The 18,084-nt window shown below is 52.7% G+C and overlaps 1 protein-coding gene across 1 annotated transcript in view; it reads right to left on the reverse strand.

Annotated features, from left to right (window-relative positions):
* ADAMTS17 (ADAM metallopeptidase with thrombospondin type 1 motif 17) overlaps nucleotides 1-18,084 on the reverse strand; it is a 190,590-nt gene that overhangs the window by 70,170 nt on the left and 102,336 nt on the right. Inside the window, exons 9-10 of the mRNA XM_045825122.1 lie at nucleotides 13,678-13,818; nucleotides 11,529-11,679 (exon numbers count right to left, since the gene is read on the reverse strand). Of these exons, the coding sequence (XP_045681078.1) occupies nucleotides 11,529-11,679; nucleotides 13,678-13,818 (292 nt within the window). The remainder of the gene's footprint in view (nucleotides 1-11,528; nucleotides 11,680-13,677; nucleotides 13,819-18,084) is intronic.

Genomic DNA, 18,084 nt, shown 5'->3' on the forward strand with positions numbered 1-18,084 from the left:
GACGAGTCACAAGGTAGAATCAGGGATATTTGGACTGCAAAAGGAAATTTCAGGGAAAGTTCTGTCTCAGAGTAGGAGAGAGACTCTGTGTGGTGAGGAGTCTCTGCAGTGAGACACACACACCCTTCCCTCCTAAGGAGAACGCCCGCCAGCCTGGAAACAGCCCTGGCTCTCTCCAGCACGAGCATCCTATACTTAGCTGGTCCAGAAATAACGCAGGGGTGAACAACAGTAGCAAATAATCAGCAGGGGATCTATACTAAGATAGCACAAACAACAAAGGGAGAAAGAACGGGGGGAGAAAGCAGGTGGAGAACGCTCACCGGAGAGTCTGGTCATGGAATGGCTAAATATAATTGGCAAGCGTGTGTGCATTACGTTTGTGAAAAACACAGTAGCTCTGTCTTTTTTTTTTCTTTGCATTTGCAAATACACAAGAACTCGGGGAAAAAAAAGATGGACAGGGTGAAGGAGATAACATTTGAACTATCAGAACTTGGTTGAGAAATGTCTGAGAAAATACAATCAGATAGCCGGCAAAGGCAACGTGGAAAACAGTGTGGAGGAGACACCACTGAACACGCAGGGAGGCGAACGGATGGGGCTGATGACTGAGAAAAAGTAAATATAAACATCATTCCAAAAACAACGAAGAGGAAGTGACAGATATGGAAGACATGCACAGGAGGTCGGACATAAGTGCAGGTGGGAGGCAGGCAGGATGGGGCTTTTTCTATTTTTTTCACTTTTCCAATGAGGAGGCAGAAGCCTGTCAAGGTCAAGGGCTCGGAGCTGGGTTAGAGGCACAGGACCCCTAAAGGACAGGACCCCTAAAGGAGAACACTACAGCAATGTAACAGAGAAGGGATCTGAATACAAACTCAAGACCATATCCTGGAATGAAAAAAGATCTCAGTCCCCAATTGAAAAGCAAAGCCCTCTTCCAGGAAGAATGGCAAAGAATGGTGAACTCGGAGGCAAGTCCTGATATGGTTACTGGCTCTCACGGGTAAAGCAAACAGTACTTGGGGCGCCCAGGCAAACGATCGTCCTGCTGATAATGGGAAAAGGCATCAGGCTACAGGCAGGTTTCTCTGCACGGCGGCAGGTTGGCTGCCAGGGTCGGTGGAGCCATGTTTAGAAAGACACAGGCAAGAAAACGTGACCCAAGACATTTATGTCAACTGAACTGCAGCTCAAGTATTTCGGTAACAGAAAAACACTGTGCACATGCAAAGAGTTGATCCCAGCCACCACCATTTTTTTTTTCTTTTTGAGGAAAGATTCCAGTCAACTAAGCAATAAATGAAACATGCATGGCAAAAGCACCCGGGTGAGCTCAGGTTGAAACCACTGGGGGCCTGAAGCTGGAGACCAGGATGAATTACACTGTGAACTTCGATGAGGCAGAAACGACACAGATAACAAGGGAGCGGGGCGGGAGCAGTAGCAGCGTGTCTACAGATATAGCATGCTCTTTCTCTTTTCCAGCTGGGGGAGGAGCCAGACAGAGCAGGCTAATAAAATAGACAGCTGTAATGCCCTGGCTGGCATAGTTCAGTGGATTGAGCACGGGCTGAGAACCAAAGTGTCGCAGGTTTGATTCCCAGTCAGGGTACATGCCTAGGTTGCAGGACGTGACCCCCAGCAACCACACATTGATATTTCTCTCTCTCTATCTCCCTCCCTTCCCTCTTTAAAAGTAAATAAATAAAAAATCTTTAAAAAATTAAAAAAAAATAGACAGCCATAGAAGAACTCGGAAAGGTAACGTATCAATCCCCAAGACATCAGCTGGTGGAGGCAATGGAGAGGAGGGAGCTGGAAGTGGAAATGCGTTCACTCCATCGTGCTCCTGGGTGAGGATGCAGGAGGAACGGCACAGGAGTGTGCCTGAGGCACCTTTGGCTTCCAGCCAACGCAAACGATATACTCTGGGGGAGGCAGGGCCGATCTCCTGACACAAGAACAGGTGAAACATCCTTCTTATTGCTGAGCTCACCAGAAGCAAAGGCAATGTTATTCAAGGCAGTCAATATGGAATACACAAAGTTGAGCCTTGAACTAGGTGGGTTTGAATTGCACATATCCAGTGATATTTGGATTAAAAAACCTGCGTGTAAATGGACCCACGCAGGTCACGCCGACATTGTTTGAAGGCCAACTGTATTTTCAGTCCGTGTTTGGGAATCTGCATTTGTGGAGGGCTGGCTGAAGTTACCTGTGGATTTCTGACGGTGCAGGCAGTTGGTGTCCCTACTCCCAACCCGTTCAAGGGTCAAGTGTATTTATACACACAGACAGTCCCGTTCTAATCTGTGGTAAACATGTGCAAGGGGGGAGCTGCCCTGGGGGCCAGAGCCGATCTTGACAGTGCTATTAAGGAAATAAGCCTCCCCTTGGACTGGCAGCAAGGCCACGAGCTTTACCGGACACCCAGGGAATCTGCAGAGGTGTTTACCTGTTCTAGAAGAATTGGTTCAATCCAAATATACAGTCTCCCCGAAGGGGAACAACCACTCTCCAGGCTCTCGGAATCCCATGGTCAGCCCTGGCTGGTGTGGCTCAGTGGATTGAGCACCAGCCTGCGAACCAAAGGGTCACTGGTTCGATTCCCAGTCAGGACACATGCCTGGGTTGTGGGCCAGGTCCCCAGTAGGGGGCGTGCGAGAGGCAGCCACACATTGATGTTTCTCTCTCCCTGCACCCTCTCTAAAAATAAAATCTTAAAAAAAATCCCACATTTATGTTCAATAAAATGAGAACTCACAATTAAACACGAAAAAGTGAGTGACAGTTGTCAAAAACAACAAACAAAAAGATTTAAATTCCCCAGGTGCTTAGAAACCAGAATGAGCAGTTTCAGAATATACAATAACTATGTATAAAATGTTTAGAGAACTAGGGGTCATGTGAACAAGCTAGCAATGAGATGCTATTGAATACGATCAAGGAAATTTGAAAAGGAAAACAGAAAGAATTTTAAAAGATTAAATATATAATTATTGAAAAAAATCAATGGATTTATTTGGACACCGCCAAAAGAGAGGCTGGGTGACTAAAAAGCAGATCTGAAGAAATCCCAAAGAATGCAGCTGGAGAGAAAAGGAGAAGGAAAATCCAAATAAAGGTGGGTTACGAGACACACACAGAAGACAGAGTGAGCAATACTCACATAGGTGTCCACTCATAGCCTGTGAAAGAGACAATAGGAAGGATGAGATGGAGGCAAGATTGGAAACAGAGCACATAACTGTGTAGAATAGATTCCCCACTTGGTAGCAGGAGGTGGTTTTCTTCCACGGCTCCAGTGATTTCTGTCTCCTTCTATTCAGGCCCTTGCACAATGCCCTCCCCTTGAACTTGGGATGGAACCACTGACTCGCTTTTATCCGCAACATGCAGAAGAATGACTGCCTGTCCTGCACGTGAGTAGGCTCTTTTAGAGACCCTCATCTCTGCCTTCCTAGCAGACGCTGCTGCCCTCTGGGCTGGCCTGCTTTGACGGACAAGCTGCCATGTTGAAAAGAACCAGAGGCTGGGTGCAGCCTCCGACCAACTCGCTAGCAAGAAGCTTGAGGCCCTTGGCCCAATAACCTGCAAGGAACTCAGTGCTACCTGAAACCACAGCGTGAGGTGAGAAGCCAGTCTTTCCCTGACGGAGCTTCAGATGAGGCTCCTGACTTGCAGTGGGCAGGGGCCAGTGATGATGATGAACATCCTAGAGTGCGCGAGACAACCCAGAACAGGGACTCATCCAGCCCCCGATGTCAGCAGTACCGAGGCAGGGACACAGCTCTAGACAAACTCAGTAGTGATGACAGAAGGAAAAGGACAAGTGACAGTGGAGAGTCCTTTAAGATGCCACCACCGCCACCTGAGGTTCATATCGCCAGGGACGAGGTGTATTCACAACCTCACCTCTGTGCCCTCCTTCCCAATAATGCAGAACCTCTCAGCCCGGTCATGAGGAAACATCGGACAAACCCAGGTTGCAACATTATTGACCAGTACCCCTCAAGTGTCAAGGTCGAGGAAGACAAAGACCAGCTGAGGAACAGCCACAGACTCAAGGAGATGGAGATTTGACAGCTCAACGCGAAATAGGACGCTGGTACCGAAAAAGGGCAACGGTGGAAAAACCGGTGGAGCCTGAATGTTACTGGTACCAACGCTCAGTTCCTGGCTCCGATAATGGTCCCGCGATTCTGTCAGATGTGAACGCAGGGAAAGGGTGTTTGAAAGGCATAGACTACTTGTGGAGCTCTTAAGTCTAAAAAGGTTTTTTTTAAAAAAAAAATCTGTCATCAAAAAAACGGACAGGCACCACTACGTACGTGGGTACTGAACAATAAGACACACTGTTAAGAGAAAAAAGTTAAGATGCACGACAGTCTGGCAGTCAGCCACTATTTGTATGACAAAAGGAAATTTTGGGTTTACCACCTTGGGCGTGTAGGGCTTATTCGGAAAATGCAAGCTAACTCGGAAGACTCACACTGATACCCGGGCGCCCGTGACGGAGGTGGTCTTTGCTATAAGTAGTCAGTGCCCACAAGGCACGTTCCTGAAGTACTGGTCAGATGGACTGAAAATCAGACAGCAATGTGGCGTTTCCCCGAGGGCACCCTTTCTCTTCATCCTCGACGCCCCGGCCCGGTCAGGTCCTCTTGCTCTCTCATCGGGACAACTGCCCTTGTTACCCGCAGGTCTTCGGACAACGACATTTTCTGAACGTCTTCTGAAAACACGGATCTCGGCTTACAGCATCCTTCGCTCCCTGGGGTCCAGTTAAAACCACTGTGATGCAGAGCCCGCTCTTCATGCAGCTCCTGCCCCTCCCCTCTCCCTGCTGCTCCCCAGTGCCTTCAGCGCGCCTGACCACCCCCATCTCACGGGCCTCTGCGCCCCAAGGAGGCCGCTGCATCTGTGTCCAGCCTCGATTCCCGGCCTGCCCCGTCTCCAGGCCCCCTTCCCTGTGGGCTGCACTGTGCCGTACCGGACGTGTAATGCAGACAGCGATCATGACCTGTGGCCTGCCCGCAGAGAGCTCAGTCCAGAGAAGGAACCAGGCCTGGAGTTAGGAATCGTAGGAAATCATCTCTGTGGTCTTCAAGGCCAAACCCAAGGGCCTTGCCCTTGTGAAGTCTTCCCACCAGGAAGCATGTATCAGGGTTCTAAGTGCATGCTAATCTAAGTAGTTCTCCTGGGTGACAGTCCTGTGTGTCTCACTTCCTGTCCCCCCGATCCCTCATGGGGGGTAGCTGCTGCATGTCACCTCCTCATCTTGTGAGGACCCGTGTGGTGGGACATCGGACAGGCCCAGAAAAGACTCGCTCAATGGATGGATGAACGGAATGAGTGGACAAATGCATACACTCGCAAGTAAAGCCCCGCGTGGCTGTGCCAGAGAGAGAGAAGAACGGACATGCCCCACACATTTGCCCACCCCGGGCACCAGGCTGCCTACGCACTTGGTCGGAGTGGTGTCATCACTGCTCACACCAGCCTCGTGAGACAGGAACTGTCCCTGCTACCACTCTGCGGATGACGAAACACAGTTACATCACCCACTGGAGCTGCAACACTGGGGCCTTCCCTGACCTGACCCCAGAAGGCTTACACTGCCTCTGTGGGTCCCCAGCCCCCCGTTCCACTTCCGCCTCTGACGACCTTGCCACCTGTGTCAGCCTCAGGGCTGCAGTAACTTGAAAGCCCTGTGCCCTCCGCCTGCAGTGTTCTGTTGGCAAGCATCGTTGGGAAGCATTATCTTTGGCTTACATGAAAAGCCCATTGAAACAGTGTGGGGACAGACAAAGGTGCAGTCTCTCAAGCTAAATCAGGGGTGGGGGTGCCCAGAGCCCCCCAACTCCCTCCCCAGAAGTCAGGAAGTAGCGGTGGAGAGCCATCAGCCCACACTGCAAAGAGCAAGAACATGAAACAGCAACCTGGTTCAGGCACCTGTTAGGTCATCGGCTACCTTTAATATCTGGCAAGTGAAAGTCATGTCAAGCCCGCTCTTTGCTGCAAAGTTCCTTGAGATGCTGCGTAACAAGCCCGTGCCGAGCCGCCTTCCCTGGAACACTGTGGAGCTGCAGGGAGGGCTGGGGTTCCTCAGAAGACAGACACCACCATGCATGCACTCAAGGCTGCACTGTATTTTTCTCCTTCAGCTGGTTGTGTCTCTTTCCAGTCCTCCCCAGGCGACCCTGAAGCTCGTCCTCACGGGGCACCCCCGCTGAGTGTCTGGGGTGGCGCTCTGACGCCAAACCACACTGAAGGGGGTGGTCATGTGAAAACCCTCAGAAATGTGTTGCTGATAACACAAGCCAAAAGGAAGATCGGATACAATGCTCAGAGCTGGACGAAAAGTGACTAATCCAAATTTCCCACACATCACATCCTGCTGCAGTGTGAAGGCCTCGTCCAGGCCGGCATGCCAGCCCCACTTCTGGGAGGTTCCATGAGTCCCCAGTCTGCTCGCCCCTGCCGCGTTCCTGAAGGTTGCAGAGACCATCGCCTGGCCGGGGCCACCCGGGGGGTGGCCGCTTCTGAACACGGGCAGAGCCAGGGTTACCCAGGCCCTCGGCTGGCCAGGCAGAGCGAGAGCCGCGGGCTCACACACGATGTGCAGCGAGCTGGAGGGCTCTCTGAGGACGCAGTCTACTGTAAACGTTCAAACACTTCTGGAAAATTGGGGCCATCTGCTGCCAAAGTCCAACAGCCTCGAGAGAGGCTGCAGCTGCTGGGCAGGAAGCGGAGACCGAGGCGGGCAGGCCTTCTTTCCACCTGGCGTCCACCCCGGAGTCCTACAGCACCGCCCGTCTGTCTGAGGGGCAGGGCGAGGCTCCGGGCCGGCCTGCCGGCCGCCCACACCGGCCAGGTACGCGGGCGTTAAAGGGGCAGGCTTCCTCCAGGTCAGCAGCTCCCCTAAGTGAGCTGAGAGGCCCCATCTGGGGGCAGAGGGGAGGCTGTGTGAAAAGAAATACCTGCAGCCCAGGGGACTCTCACAGAGGAGAGGTGGACTGGGGCCCAGAAACTTCCCACGGTTCCTGGAGGAGGCACCAGTGACCGCCCCCCCCCCCGCCCCGCACACTGAGAAGCAACCAACGTCGGAGGACAGGATACTGTCCTTCAAGGTGGAATTCTGATGATCTGATAGCTTCCTGGACACCGCAGGGGTCTTTACAGATCAAGACGCCCACGGGCATGAAGACATCAAGGAGTACAAATGGGTGGTCACAAAACAGTCACGGGGACGGGAAGTACCGCCTAGAGAACGGAGCCAAGACAACCGTGATAAATAGGTGTGGTGCCAGTGGGTACTGGAAACATGGCGGGGCGGGGGGGGACACTTTGCACAGTGTTTGATTGTCTAACCACAAGGCTGTGCACCCGAGACTCATACAGAATACTATTGAATGCCCACTGCAACTGGAGAAGAAAGATAAAAAGTAATTTAAAAGAAAGACGCCCCTGGGTACCTCCGTGGGACTTGGGAAAGGCCAGGAAGAGGCTTCCCAGCCCGGGGACTGGGTGTCGGAAGGGACGCTGCATGTGGAGATGCCGTCCCTGGGGGTCCCAGGTGCCCCTGGCACCCGGAGGAGTAGAGAGGGCAGCACAGAGAAAGACGTGGGAAGGAAGGGAGGACCAGCTGAACCATGTCGCCGCTCCCACTGGCCCTGGGAAACGAGGCCGTGGGAAAAACGATACTAGCTGACCTTGACTGAGTGCCTGCTGTGCGCCGAGGGCCCTCATTCATGTGTCCCTGACCCTCCTGACCACCCCGTGATGTGTAAGGAGAATGGCTTTTCCCACTGTGCAGATGAGCAGACTGAGGCACAGAGGGACGATGTCACATGCTCCGGGAGCAGGGCACGCCGCCGCTGGGCAGCCTGATGCCAGAGCCCAGCTTCTGCACCGTGGGGCCCTACGGACGGCACCTGCCTCCAGGCGACACGGGAAGGCTGAGAGAGTGACATGGAAAAGAGCAAGAACGTGAACATGAGGGAGAAAAAAGGCGCAAGGCCCTTGAATGGCTGTGACCATCCTAGTCACTCCTGCCCTCCCGGAACAATGGGCTTCCAGCTTCCGTCCCCAAGAAAGGAGGAGACGCACACCTCAGTCCCCTGGGAAGGCCACGATCCCGGGCACAACGGCACTGACATGCACTCGTGAGGCCAGTGCCCATCACTTCCCGGCTCATCCTTCCCCACCAGGCACGTGGGGGCTTCGGAGCAATGGGGGTGGAACACACGGCCGGGAAGCAGGGAGGAGGAATGGGGGAGGGGCCACTACTAGCACCTTTCAACTGAGCATCTCCAGGAACCAGGGTGATTGGGGGAGGGGCTGGACTATTGTCGCTGTCACAGGGAGACTGGGTGAGGGCCTTGTGGCCCTGGGAGCACCACTAGCATGTTGCCTGGCTCCGCACTTCCCGCTTCTGTCTCCAGTAGCAATGCCAGACGCCCCGTTTCTGCTGACACTACCTACGCTTGGCCTTCCCGCCCCCTGTCTCACCTGGCAGAGCGTCTGGGCTCCGCCAGCTTGGAAGCCTCCTGGATGGGCGACCCTGCTCTGCGGCGACCACTGACAAGGACAAGGATGGGAGGAGCTTGCAGTCATAAAAAAGATGGATTGGGCTAATTGCGTAAAGTTCGTTTCCCCTTTCTAATAAATATTTACTACCCACTGTTTATAACGTTTAGGTTTGGACTTTCTTGAAACGCTTTATTGAATTAAAAACATCACATTACCATTGGCTAAAAGAGGAGACAGCTCTATTTGCCAATAACTTCTGCAACAAATGCCAGCTAGATGATGCCAATTTTTTTTTTTTGGTGGTAGTTCTTATTTCCATGGACAGCTTTTTGAGCCTTACAATACTAGCATTCTGCAGACACGAAAGACACGCTGGTGGCGGTGTTGGGGGTCCCCAGGGCTCCAGAAATGAGAATGGACTGAATTCTAATTTTCCCTGGTGCTCCGGCAGGCAGATGTTCAGAAAAGCAGGAACCTGGTTACTGCCGGAAGCCAGGCTGCCCCCGAATCAACTGCAGTGACGTTTTCCCCAACTCATTCACCCTCTGCCTCGGAGCAAGCAAGTGGCTTTTCATGTGGATTAGTCTTAGCGTGGCCCCAAGTGGTGAAGGCCTAAGAAGAACGGAATGGGAGTCCAGGAGAAGGAGCTTCTTCCTACGGAAGAGTCACAGCCCACCCAAGCCGGCCCTTCCTGCAGGGGACCCCGCCACCGCTGGGTGCCCAGCACCGGGCCTCGTGCTAGGAGGCCTCTGGGGGAGACCCTGAACCTCTTCCTCAGCATAGTATTTGCCAATGTGTAAGGATAAAGTACATAAGATTCCCAAGAGAGTAGTTAAATTCAAATATAATTCAAAATATAAAAATAACTACCAAATGCATAGTATGCTGACCGTAATATGGGTGTCTTTGTCAGCTCACTGTAAAATAAGATCTAGCCCTAGGTCTACTAAGAACTGTAGTTTTGCTTTTTTTTTAAAAAAATCCTCACCTGAGGACCTGCTTAGTGATTTTAGAGAGAGGGCAGGTAGGAAGAGAGAAAGGGAGAGAAACATCTATGTGAGAGAGAAATATCAATCAGTTGCGTCTTGTATGTGCCCTGACTGGGAATCGAACCGGCAACCTTTTGGTCTATGGGACAATGCTCCAACCAACTGAGCCACCGGCCACAGCCTAAGAAATTTTGAAGCAATGGTGAGTGTAAATGGTATTTTGAGATATCGGCTGCAACTGTCACGCAGTATAAAAAGATCAGTGATGCCTCATCACGTCTCCCGGGTGCCAGGAATATAGCTGTGGTGTATGCCTGCATTCCCAAGTGAAGAAAATACTCCTTTCAGTTACAGGTTAGAGAAAAATAAAGGCGTAACGTCTTTCCTCTCCCTGTTCACAAATCCTCTGAAATCGATCCACAGACCCGAGTTATTTTATACAGTAACAAAGACACATCTCCTGAGACAATGAGCCCCTACCTTCTTTCTACTAGGAATACACTTTTGTCCCTGACCAAAGGCAGCAGCAAGATGAAAACGCTGGCCACGAATTTTTCCTCAAAACATAATCTGTCCCGTTTCTTTTCTTCTCGGTTTTTACGATTTGTGTTCCAGAAAAAGAAACGCTTCGACTTGTCAGTGCATGTGTGTTTTGCGGTTTTATTTCTTTGGCGGGGTCCAACCTCTGTTATAGTTCATTATGACTTTCTTCTCTGTAACAGGCTTAAAGTTCTAGAAAATTTTAAGACAAGAGATGCCCCAGCTGCCTCATGAATGTCGAGGTGCATTTCCAAGCCCCCTCTCCCCGCGATGGCTCTGCAGAGCGAGGCTGGCTGAGCACCTTGCCAGGGAACTTCTCCTGGGCAGCGGCCTCTGGGGGAGCCCAGGACTTGGGAACACAGGCAGCATTCCGAACTGCCAGGCCTGAGTGTGGTTTTGCAGAAATTCCTCCAGATTTTTGGAGTTGTAATGCCTTCACGATATCCATTTCCCTGAACCTCCTGGCTGGCCGTGTTTTCCTTTCTTGTTCATGGTGTCTAGTAAGCACTATTTTCTTTTTCCTATTACAGGGGATCATGAGAGATTTGGAGCATGTTGTTGAAAAGTGGGCCTCGCCACTCCTTCTGAGACAACTGGAGACATTGTGAGGTGTCATGGGTGTGATTATTAGTGTAAAGAAGAGGGTGGCACTGTCCATTTGGAGATGTGGAATGGTCATGGGGCCTCAAGGAGACTGATATCTAAATGGAGTATGTCACGAACCTTAATGAGTACAAGGTGCATCCATTTCTTAGCAAGATGGACTACCAATGACTAATATTAATTTACAACCCACCATGACATGGAGCTTAAGGCATCAGAGGGGTGAGCAGTGTACTTCCTTATTGACCGAGGAGCTGTAGCTCCATTGTGTTGCTTACTGGTTGATTCACAGTTTTCATCCCCGTAACTGTCTTAATGTGAAATTAAGGGGAGGAAAAGGCCAACTGGACTTCAGTACTGGGGAAGACGCAAGGGAAAGGCAGGCAGGGAAACATGTTGTGGTTCCTGGTGAGCTGCAGAAAGAAACAAGCGTCCAGTTTCACGGCCACTTACAAAACAGGAAGATCTCAGTTTATATGTATTTGTATTTTGAGCTTATATTTTTCGTTGCTGAGACGGTCATCACTTGTCGACCTCTCATGGTCCCTGTCCAACAAAAAGACGCTGATGAAGGAAAATAAAATACCTGGTCATCTGCCTTCCCTTTGGGGTTTCTCGTCTCCCTCGGTAACCGATACACCTGGGCGTGGTCTGCAGCCCACCCCTTTCTGGCTGGGTGTGGGTGAGTGTGTGTGCGTGCACAGGGTAGATGTATATGTGTGTCCGTGTATGTGAGTGTGTGCATGTACATGTATATGTGTGTGCTCCTTTGCATGCATGTATGTGTCTAGTGTGAGTACCTGTGTCCCGCAGTGGAAGCCAGAGGCCCCCCATCCCCACCCCGGGGCCGCTTACCTCCATGTTTCTGCAGAAGGTGGCGTTGGTGCCGAACAGGATCTGGCACTGCTCGTTGGCGCTGTAGTGCATGCCGGGCAGCTTGTGCGGGAGGCGCACGGCGTGCTGGCTCCTGGGGTCCGTGACCAGCAGGCAGGTGCTGACTTTCGACCTGAAACAGCCAAGAGGCAAGTCGGCTTGCAGAGGCACCGCCCACGTTTTTATCCTGATTCTCAGTCACTGAGAAGGATGCGCCTCCGGAGATTATTTATGGGAAAGCCGTCCAGGCACCAAACACGGGGACTCGGCTTTGTTAACGTTTTGCTTTTTTTCCATGTGGCTGGGTCGGTATCCTGACTCCTGAGGCAACAGCAGCTTGGCAGCTGGCAAGGGCCTAGGAGTAACACCCACGAGGCTCGTGTACCGTTTCTTGGGGAGTCTGAGCGCTTCCGTGAATGAAAGCACTTTTGTAATAGGTTCCTTTGATACTTTCTTAGAATATGGCTTTGAGCAAACGTTACTAAGGATAAAAAAATTTCCTCTATTAGGAGTTAGGGTTGTTGTCCTTTATTTTAAATAAAAACAAAGTGCCCCTTTCTGATCCTGCAGATCCTCTCAGAGGGCCAGCCGGCCCGGCAGGCTGTGGCAACTGGCTGGAGCAGGTGTCCGACCTGACGACACAGCTGCCATCCCTCTGAGGCAGCCAGGGGTGCACTCTGCAAAGGGTTTCAGGATTGCAACCAGGGTGGCCATGTTCAGAGATGCTGAGAGCATCTCTGAGAAACTGAATGGGGGCTGTGAGGCTGTAGCTACATTAGGAGGTTAATGATTTGAATCTTTTTGTTTTTCTAATTTTGCAAACAAGGCAAATGGTAGAAGAAAAAGAAGCTGGCCTCTTGTTAAGATTCTGGAAGAAAAAGAGTTGCAGCCCTGGCCGGTGTGGCTCAGTGGATTGAGCACTGGCCTGTGAACCAAAGGGTCGAGGGTTCAATTGCCAGTCAGGGCACATGCCCGGGTTGCAGGCCAGGTCCCCAGTAGGGGGTGCTCAAGAGGCCAATAACACATTGCTGTTTCTCTCCCTCTCTTTCTCCCTCCCTTCCCCTCTCTCTAAAAAGAAATAAATAAAATGTTTTTTAAAAATGAAAAGAGCTGCATGCACCTAAGTACACCTGGGGCCACCTGTCCCAGACTCAGGCACGCATGCACGCACACACACACACACACACACACACACACAGCACTCAGACAGAGGCAGTGGCACCAGCACTGTGTGTGTGAACAAATGAGCACAGCCTTCCCTGTTTCCTGGACCCTCTGTGTGAAACAAAACCATGCCAACGGGCTATGACGGTTTGTGCAGATTCTGTGGCCTTGAGGACTCACAGGAACTAGACTCTGAAAACGAATGAGTCCATCTTTAAGCCCGGTGAACCACTGCATTTCCCTGTCTCCGGGGACCACCGTGAAAGAAGACCCAGGACGAGGGCAGAAGCCGGAGTGCTGCCTCTGCTCGTGCACCCGAACTCGCTGGTACTTGAGCGTGTCACTGGGCCGTAAAGCTCCGCGGCGGGTGAGGCCCACGGAGGCCCTCCCATCTCCATGGAGTGTACAGACGAATGCAGCCAAGCGGGGAAGCGACCAGGGTCTGCCGCCCGCCGGCCCCGAGGTCCTGACACTAAGGGGCCCACGTGGGACATGGCACAGGCTCTGTGTGACGAAGGTGTGAAATCAGGGGGGCGGTTCTCCCACGGAAACCCGAGAACGCACAGACACGATCTGGGAAGTGAGTGTCAGGGAGGTAAACCCATCCCGGCCCCATACGGCGGACACGTATGTGCTACGGCAGCCACCAGTACTGCGGAGGTGTCCACTCACGGAACACCGCAGAAAGATGAACCCGGGGTCAGGACACGCCCACTCTCCTGACAGTTGGACCGGCCGACGAGCATCGGTGAATGCCAGCCGGACGCCCCGCATCACACTGGAGGCCCACGTGGGAGGAAGCGGGCAGAAACCGGAGGTTCTGCACCGACCACAGCTGTCGGCTGGCCAAGACTTCTCAGAGGGACTCCCCTCCCCTCCGTGCACTTGCTGAGACCCAACTACGGTGTCTCCTGGAAGCATTACCCCTTCTGGGGCGTGGAGGGCATCGAAGGGCTCGAGGACTTACTTGAGGAAGTTTTCAAGGTCATCCCGACTGCAGGAGGACCAGGAGAGGTCGCTGGGGTTCCGGCCCTTCACCCACTCCCCCGACATGATGTGGGACCTGCCGGCGCAGGACGAGTGGTCGTCGTCGTGGTTCATCCCCAAGCTGCCGAGGGACGGAAGAGGAGAGAGCGACACTTAGGCTACAGGCTCCCGAGCTCAGGTCTCAAGCACAGAAGGTGACACAGGGTCACGCCCGCTGCCCTCCCAGCGCCGACCGGGAGTCACAAGCTCACAGGGAAGTAAAGACGGTGATGAGTTGCTCACTTAGTGAACGAACGTGGAGCCAAAAAGCACTCATACCATTTGCTACAGGACAAACCAATGAATGAAGAGATTATATTCACGGGGACACTACAGTTTCCGATGACGAGACTTGCCTTGCGGCACTAACATACCCCCCCACCCCGCCCCCTAAATGATCTAAGCGTTTTGCAGACTTGAAGAGCGGTCACTGTGTGATGGGCTAGTGGGGAACCACCCAAAACTCTGACTTAGAGAATATCGCGTTGCAGATCATCAAATGAGTGAAAAATGGGCTTTCTGGTCTTTTGCACAGTTCTACCTGGGTCCACCCAGATCATACCTGTCGCCTTCCCTGCCCGTAGGTACCTAACACACGCCAGGATGCCTGTGCAGACAGGGGTGAGCGAGCACGCACCCCACGCTGACCAGTGATCTGACTCTGCACACACGCTGGCACTGGGTAAACTGAGGCACAGAACACGGGAGGTCAGACGGCCTGAGACTCTAAGGGGAGAGTCTCCACGAGCATAAGGATGCCCATTCCCTGTCAACAGCCCAGTAGGGGGAAATGTGCTTTCATTCATTCGAAAATCGTTATTAGAAGTTTCCCCAGTGCCAAGTGATGGGCTAGGAGACAATGGTGCAAATTGGTCAATGTTGCTCTCCCTCTCTTTCTCCCTCCCTTCCTTCCTCTCTAAAAATAAATAAAATCTTTAAAAAAAAACAAACATCTTCCCCAGACTGTGTCACAAGTGTCTCTTACATTCTATACAACCTGAAAATAAAAGAAGGCCGAACAGGGACTCCAACACGTTGCCACCGAGTTCTGGCCCATGTGCGAGGGACAGGGACAGGGACAGGAAGCCCAAAAGACAGACGCACCCACCCTCCAAGAAAAGGCTCTCACCCGCCATCACAAAACTGGGGAAAAAAGAAAACCGACGTGTTCACGGCGTAAATTAAAACATGATGTTTAAAGCACCTAAGTAGACTTCCTTTATGTTTCTCTACTCGAGCTGGTTTTTTGGGTCACCGGCCCCTTGACGGCGTCACCAAGGGCCTTCCTGAGGATGGCATGTTGCTCCACGGTCCAGACCCGTCTCCCTGGCTCCCCCCTGGGTCTCCCAGGAGCTCCTTCGACTCGCCGGGTTCCCTCCGGGCAGCCTCCTACCCCAGATTCCCCACCACGGGCTGTCACGGCTCGAGCACGCTGTCAATTCGTGTCAGGTGGGTTTTCTGCCTCATGCTGGGGGAAGCGCCCCCGAGCTGGAGAAGCCGCACCCCTGACGGCATGCTGGTTCAGGACAGTGGCCGCCCGCTCAGCAGAGCGGAGCAGGCCGTCCCTGGTGGTGGTCACTGCAGTCCTCCCACAAAGGAGCCGGGTGTCCATCCGACCAGGGTGAAGCGAAGAACCGAGGAACGAGCAGCTGAATCTGACCAGGAGGATCCATTGAGCTGTGTCTCCCGTGGTTACTTTGCCGAGTAAGATGAGTCGTTTCCCAGGACCATTACTCAGCGTTTTACTTTTTTTTATCTATCTATATCTATAATCAGCCATCCATTGACCTGTCTGTCTGTCCTATCTTTGTTTCATGTTCACTTTCCAGGAAGAGGCTAACTAGTTTCTCAATTGCACTTAGCAGAGGGTGTACACAAAGTCACCTTAAATTCGATTTACGGTTTCATTGGATATCTTTAGATCAAACCAGCGATAGAGGTCTCAAACGGGTCGCCCTGAAAATGGTGATGGGTCTTAGCGAATCAAATGCGTAGACATTACGGAGGCGAAACGTCTCCTGACGAAAAGTCGCTCTGTAGCATCTCTGACGACGAGGCATCAGCAGAGCCTGGGGACAACCTTGGAGCATCCGCTCCTCCTCCGAGACTGAACATGAGTCAACTGTTCTTCTGGCTTCTCGCCATTACAGCCAACCGCCTCCCGTCCCCCCGGGCTGGGCTGGGGTCTCCCGAACGGCGGCCGCTGGACAGGCTCTCCAAACAAGGACGATGTTTGGGAAGCCACCGTGCGAGGACATCTGAGCGCTGGCACCACGGCCGCGTCCGAGTTTTCTGCGGCGGTCAGGCTGGCTCTGAAACGAATGAGGCCCCCCCACCCACACTGCCAGACCCCGCCGGCCAGGGGAGCTGACCTCTCAGGAGACAAAACTCCGTTTCCAACGTTGCTCGCGAGAGCTGACTGCACGGTCTGTCACCGTACGCCGACATGGAGTGTGACATTAAAACGTCCCTCTGCCAGCCCCTGAAGTCTCCCCCAAGGCACGTTCCGGCCAGCACGCTCGGCGGAGCGGGAGTCGCGGCTTTCTCTCCCACAGCTCACACGCGAGCTGGTTTAAAATGTTCCGAGGCCCCTAAGTGCCTCATCCACTTGCAGTTTGATGACTCAGCACTGGGGCGGGCGGCCTGGATAGTTGAGGTTCCGTAAACAACGGTTTAGGCTATTTTTAGTTTAAATTAAGGACTACCTGACTGAAAAACACCTCATATTGTAGGTTTAGGTCCCAGGGCATCTATCACTTCTGGCAACGTGGTATTTAGCAAAAAACAAGCGGGGTGGAACGCACCCAGTGATTTTAAGTGACTGTGGTGGGAAGGACACGGGCTGGCCTTGGGTCACCCGAGGTCCAGGGTCCTCAGACGCAGTCACAACCTGAGGGCCTGAGCTGAGTGGACCTTGAAACAAGTACCATGCGACTTCAGGAAATCCAACACACGGACCACGCAGGGAGCGCCGAGAGAGCTCCCACACCTACCAGCCCCTCCCTGCTCCACCACAAACCCTGCGTGGCGGAGACTCCATACGTCGGCCGCATTGGAAGCTCCATGTCACTGGGCTCTCGGCCCGCTCGTCCGTCTTTCAGGGGCTTTAGCATTTTGATGCCGGGGGTACGAATCAGGCCCCCCGGTTCGAGTCCTCCTCCGAGGAGCCCTGGCTGAGCTTGTGATGGGCACGTCTGGGGAGGGATGAAGAACCCAGGGAAATGGCGCCTGAGGGTCGCCTCCTCATGGCAGGGGCCAGCCCACGGCAGTCTTTGGGCAGTGGTAGGCGGGTCTGTATCAGCTGCTGTTCATTCACCCCTGATCACGAACACCCCAGCTCTGCCCCTCCGAGGGAATTCCTCGGCTGGCGTTACCCCTCTGCCGAGACCCAGACAGGCTCTCAGTGCTCTCCTGCTCAGGGGGTTCACCGACCAGGGTTCCGAGTCTCCGGGGGTGACGGGCGGCCCTTGTTTGTCTGGGCCAAAGACCAGGGTGAAATGCCACATCATCCGTGACCCCGTTTATAGGGAGCAAAGCAAACACGCAACAGCAGCACCACAATTCCATCACCCCAGAGTTGTTTCTGTTGTTGCCCAAGAAAATGAGCGTCCGGGAGTTCAGTAACACTGTGACCGCCAGGCTGGACCCCATGATACACACCCTAAAACAAATGCTCCCAACACGTCCCCGAATTCTGACTCTCCGATGGGTGAAGGATGGTCAGTGTAGCGTCCGTGCTAAGTGTATTTTGCTCAAATGGATAATATCATAGCAGGTGGAAATAAATGAGACACACACAGCGTATCATGTCTGGCTTAGCTAATCAGAGTACTGAAGTCACGAAAATGCCCAGTTCTTGGATCTGTAGCTAAGGAATTCAGATGACAGGTAGAAGAGTCAGGTCTGCCTTCCCCTCGATCCTGCCTGAAATTGTGTGTGTGTGTGTGTGTATGTACCTATATATACATGGAAAGAAAATTCACATTAAATGGACCTTCAACTTTAAACAACAATTATATTAATGGTGTTGAGAGAGAAAGTAAAAAGAAAGAGAATGAACAAAGCAAAGATTCTGTCCTATGCTCTGGTCCGTGAGTGTGTCTGGGTGTGACAAAGCCCTTCTGTGAGGCTTTGTCCATGAGCACGGCATCACACCAAGGTAATTCTGTGTTTCATGATACACGTTTTTCACACAACACGGGCACACGAGGTGCCTCCTCTGGAGTCTGCATTTTATTGGGTGTTCGGACAAAGAAGCGGCCACTAGTCCCAACAGTGGTGGGAAGAATGGGTGGGACAGCTTCAGGGAGCTGCTGGCAGGTGGCAGGGAGGCCCAAGGGGGCACCTT

This window comes from Phyllostomus hastatus, unplaced genomic scaffold (assembly GCF_019186645.2).
Source record: "Phyllostomus hastatus isolate PE091 unplaced genomic scaffold, TTU_PhHast_1.1 phas_scaffold_555, whole genome shotgun sequence".
Classification (NCBI taxonomy): Eukaryota; Metazoa; Chordata; class Mammalia; order Chiroptera; family Phyllostomidae; genus Phyllostomus; species Phyllostomus hastatus.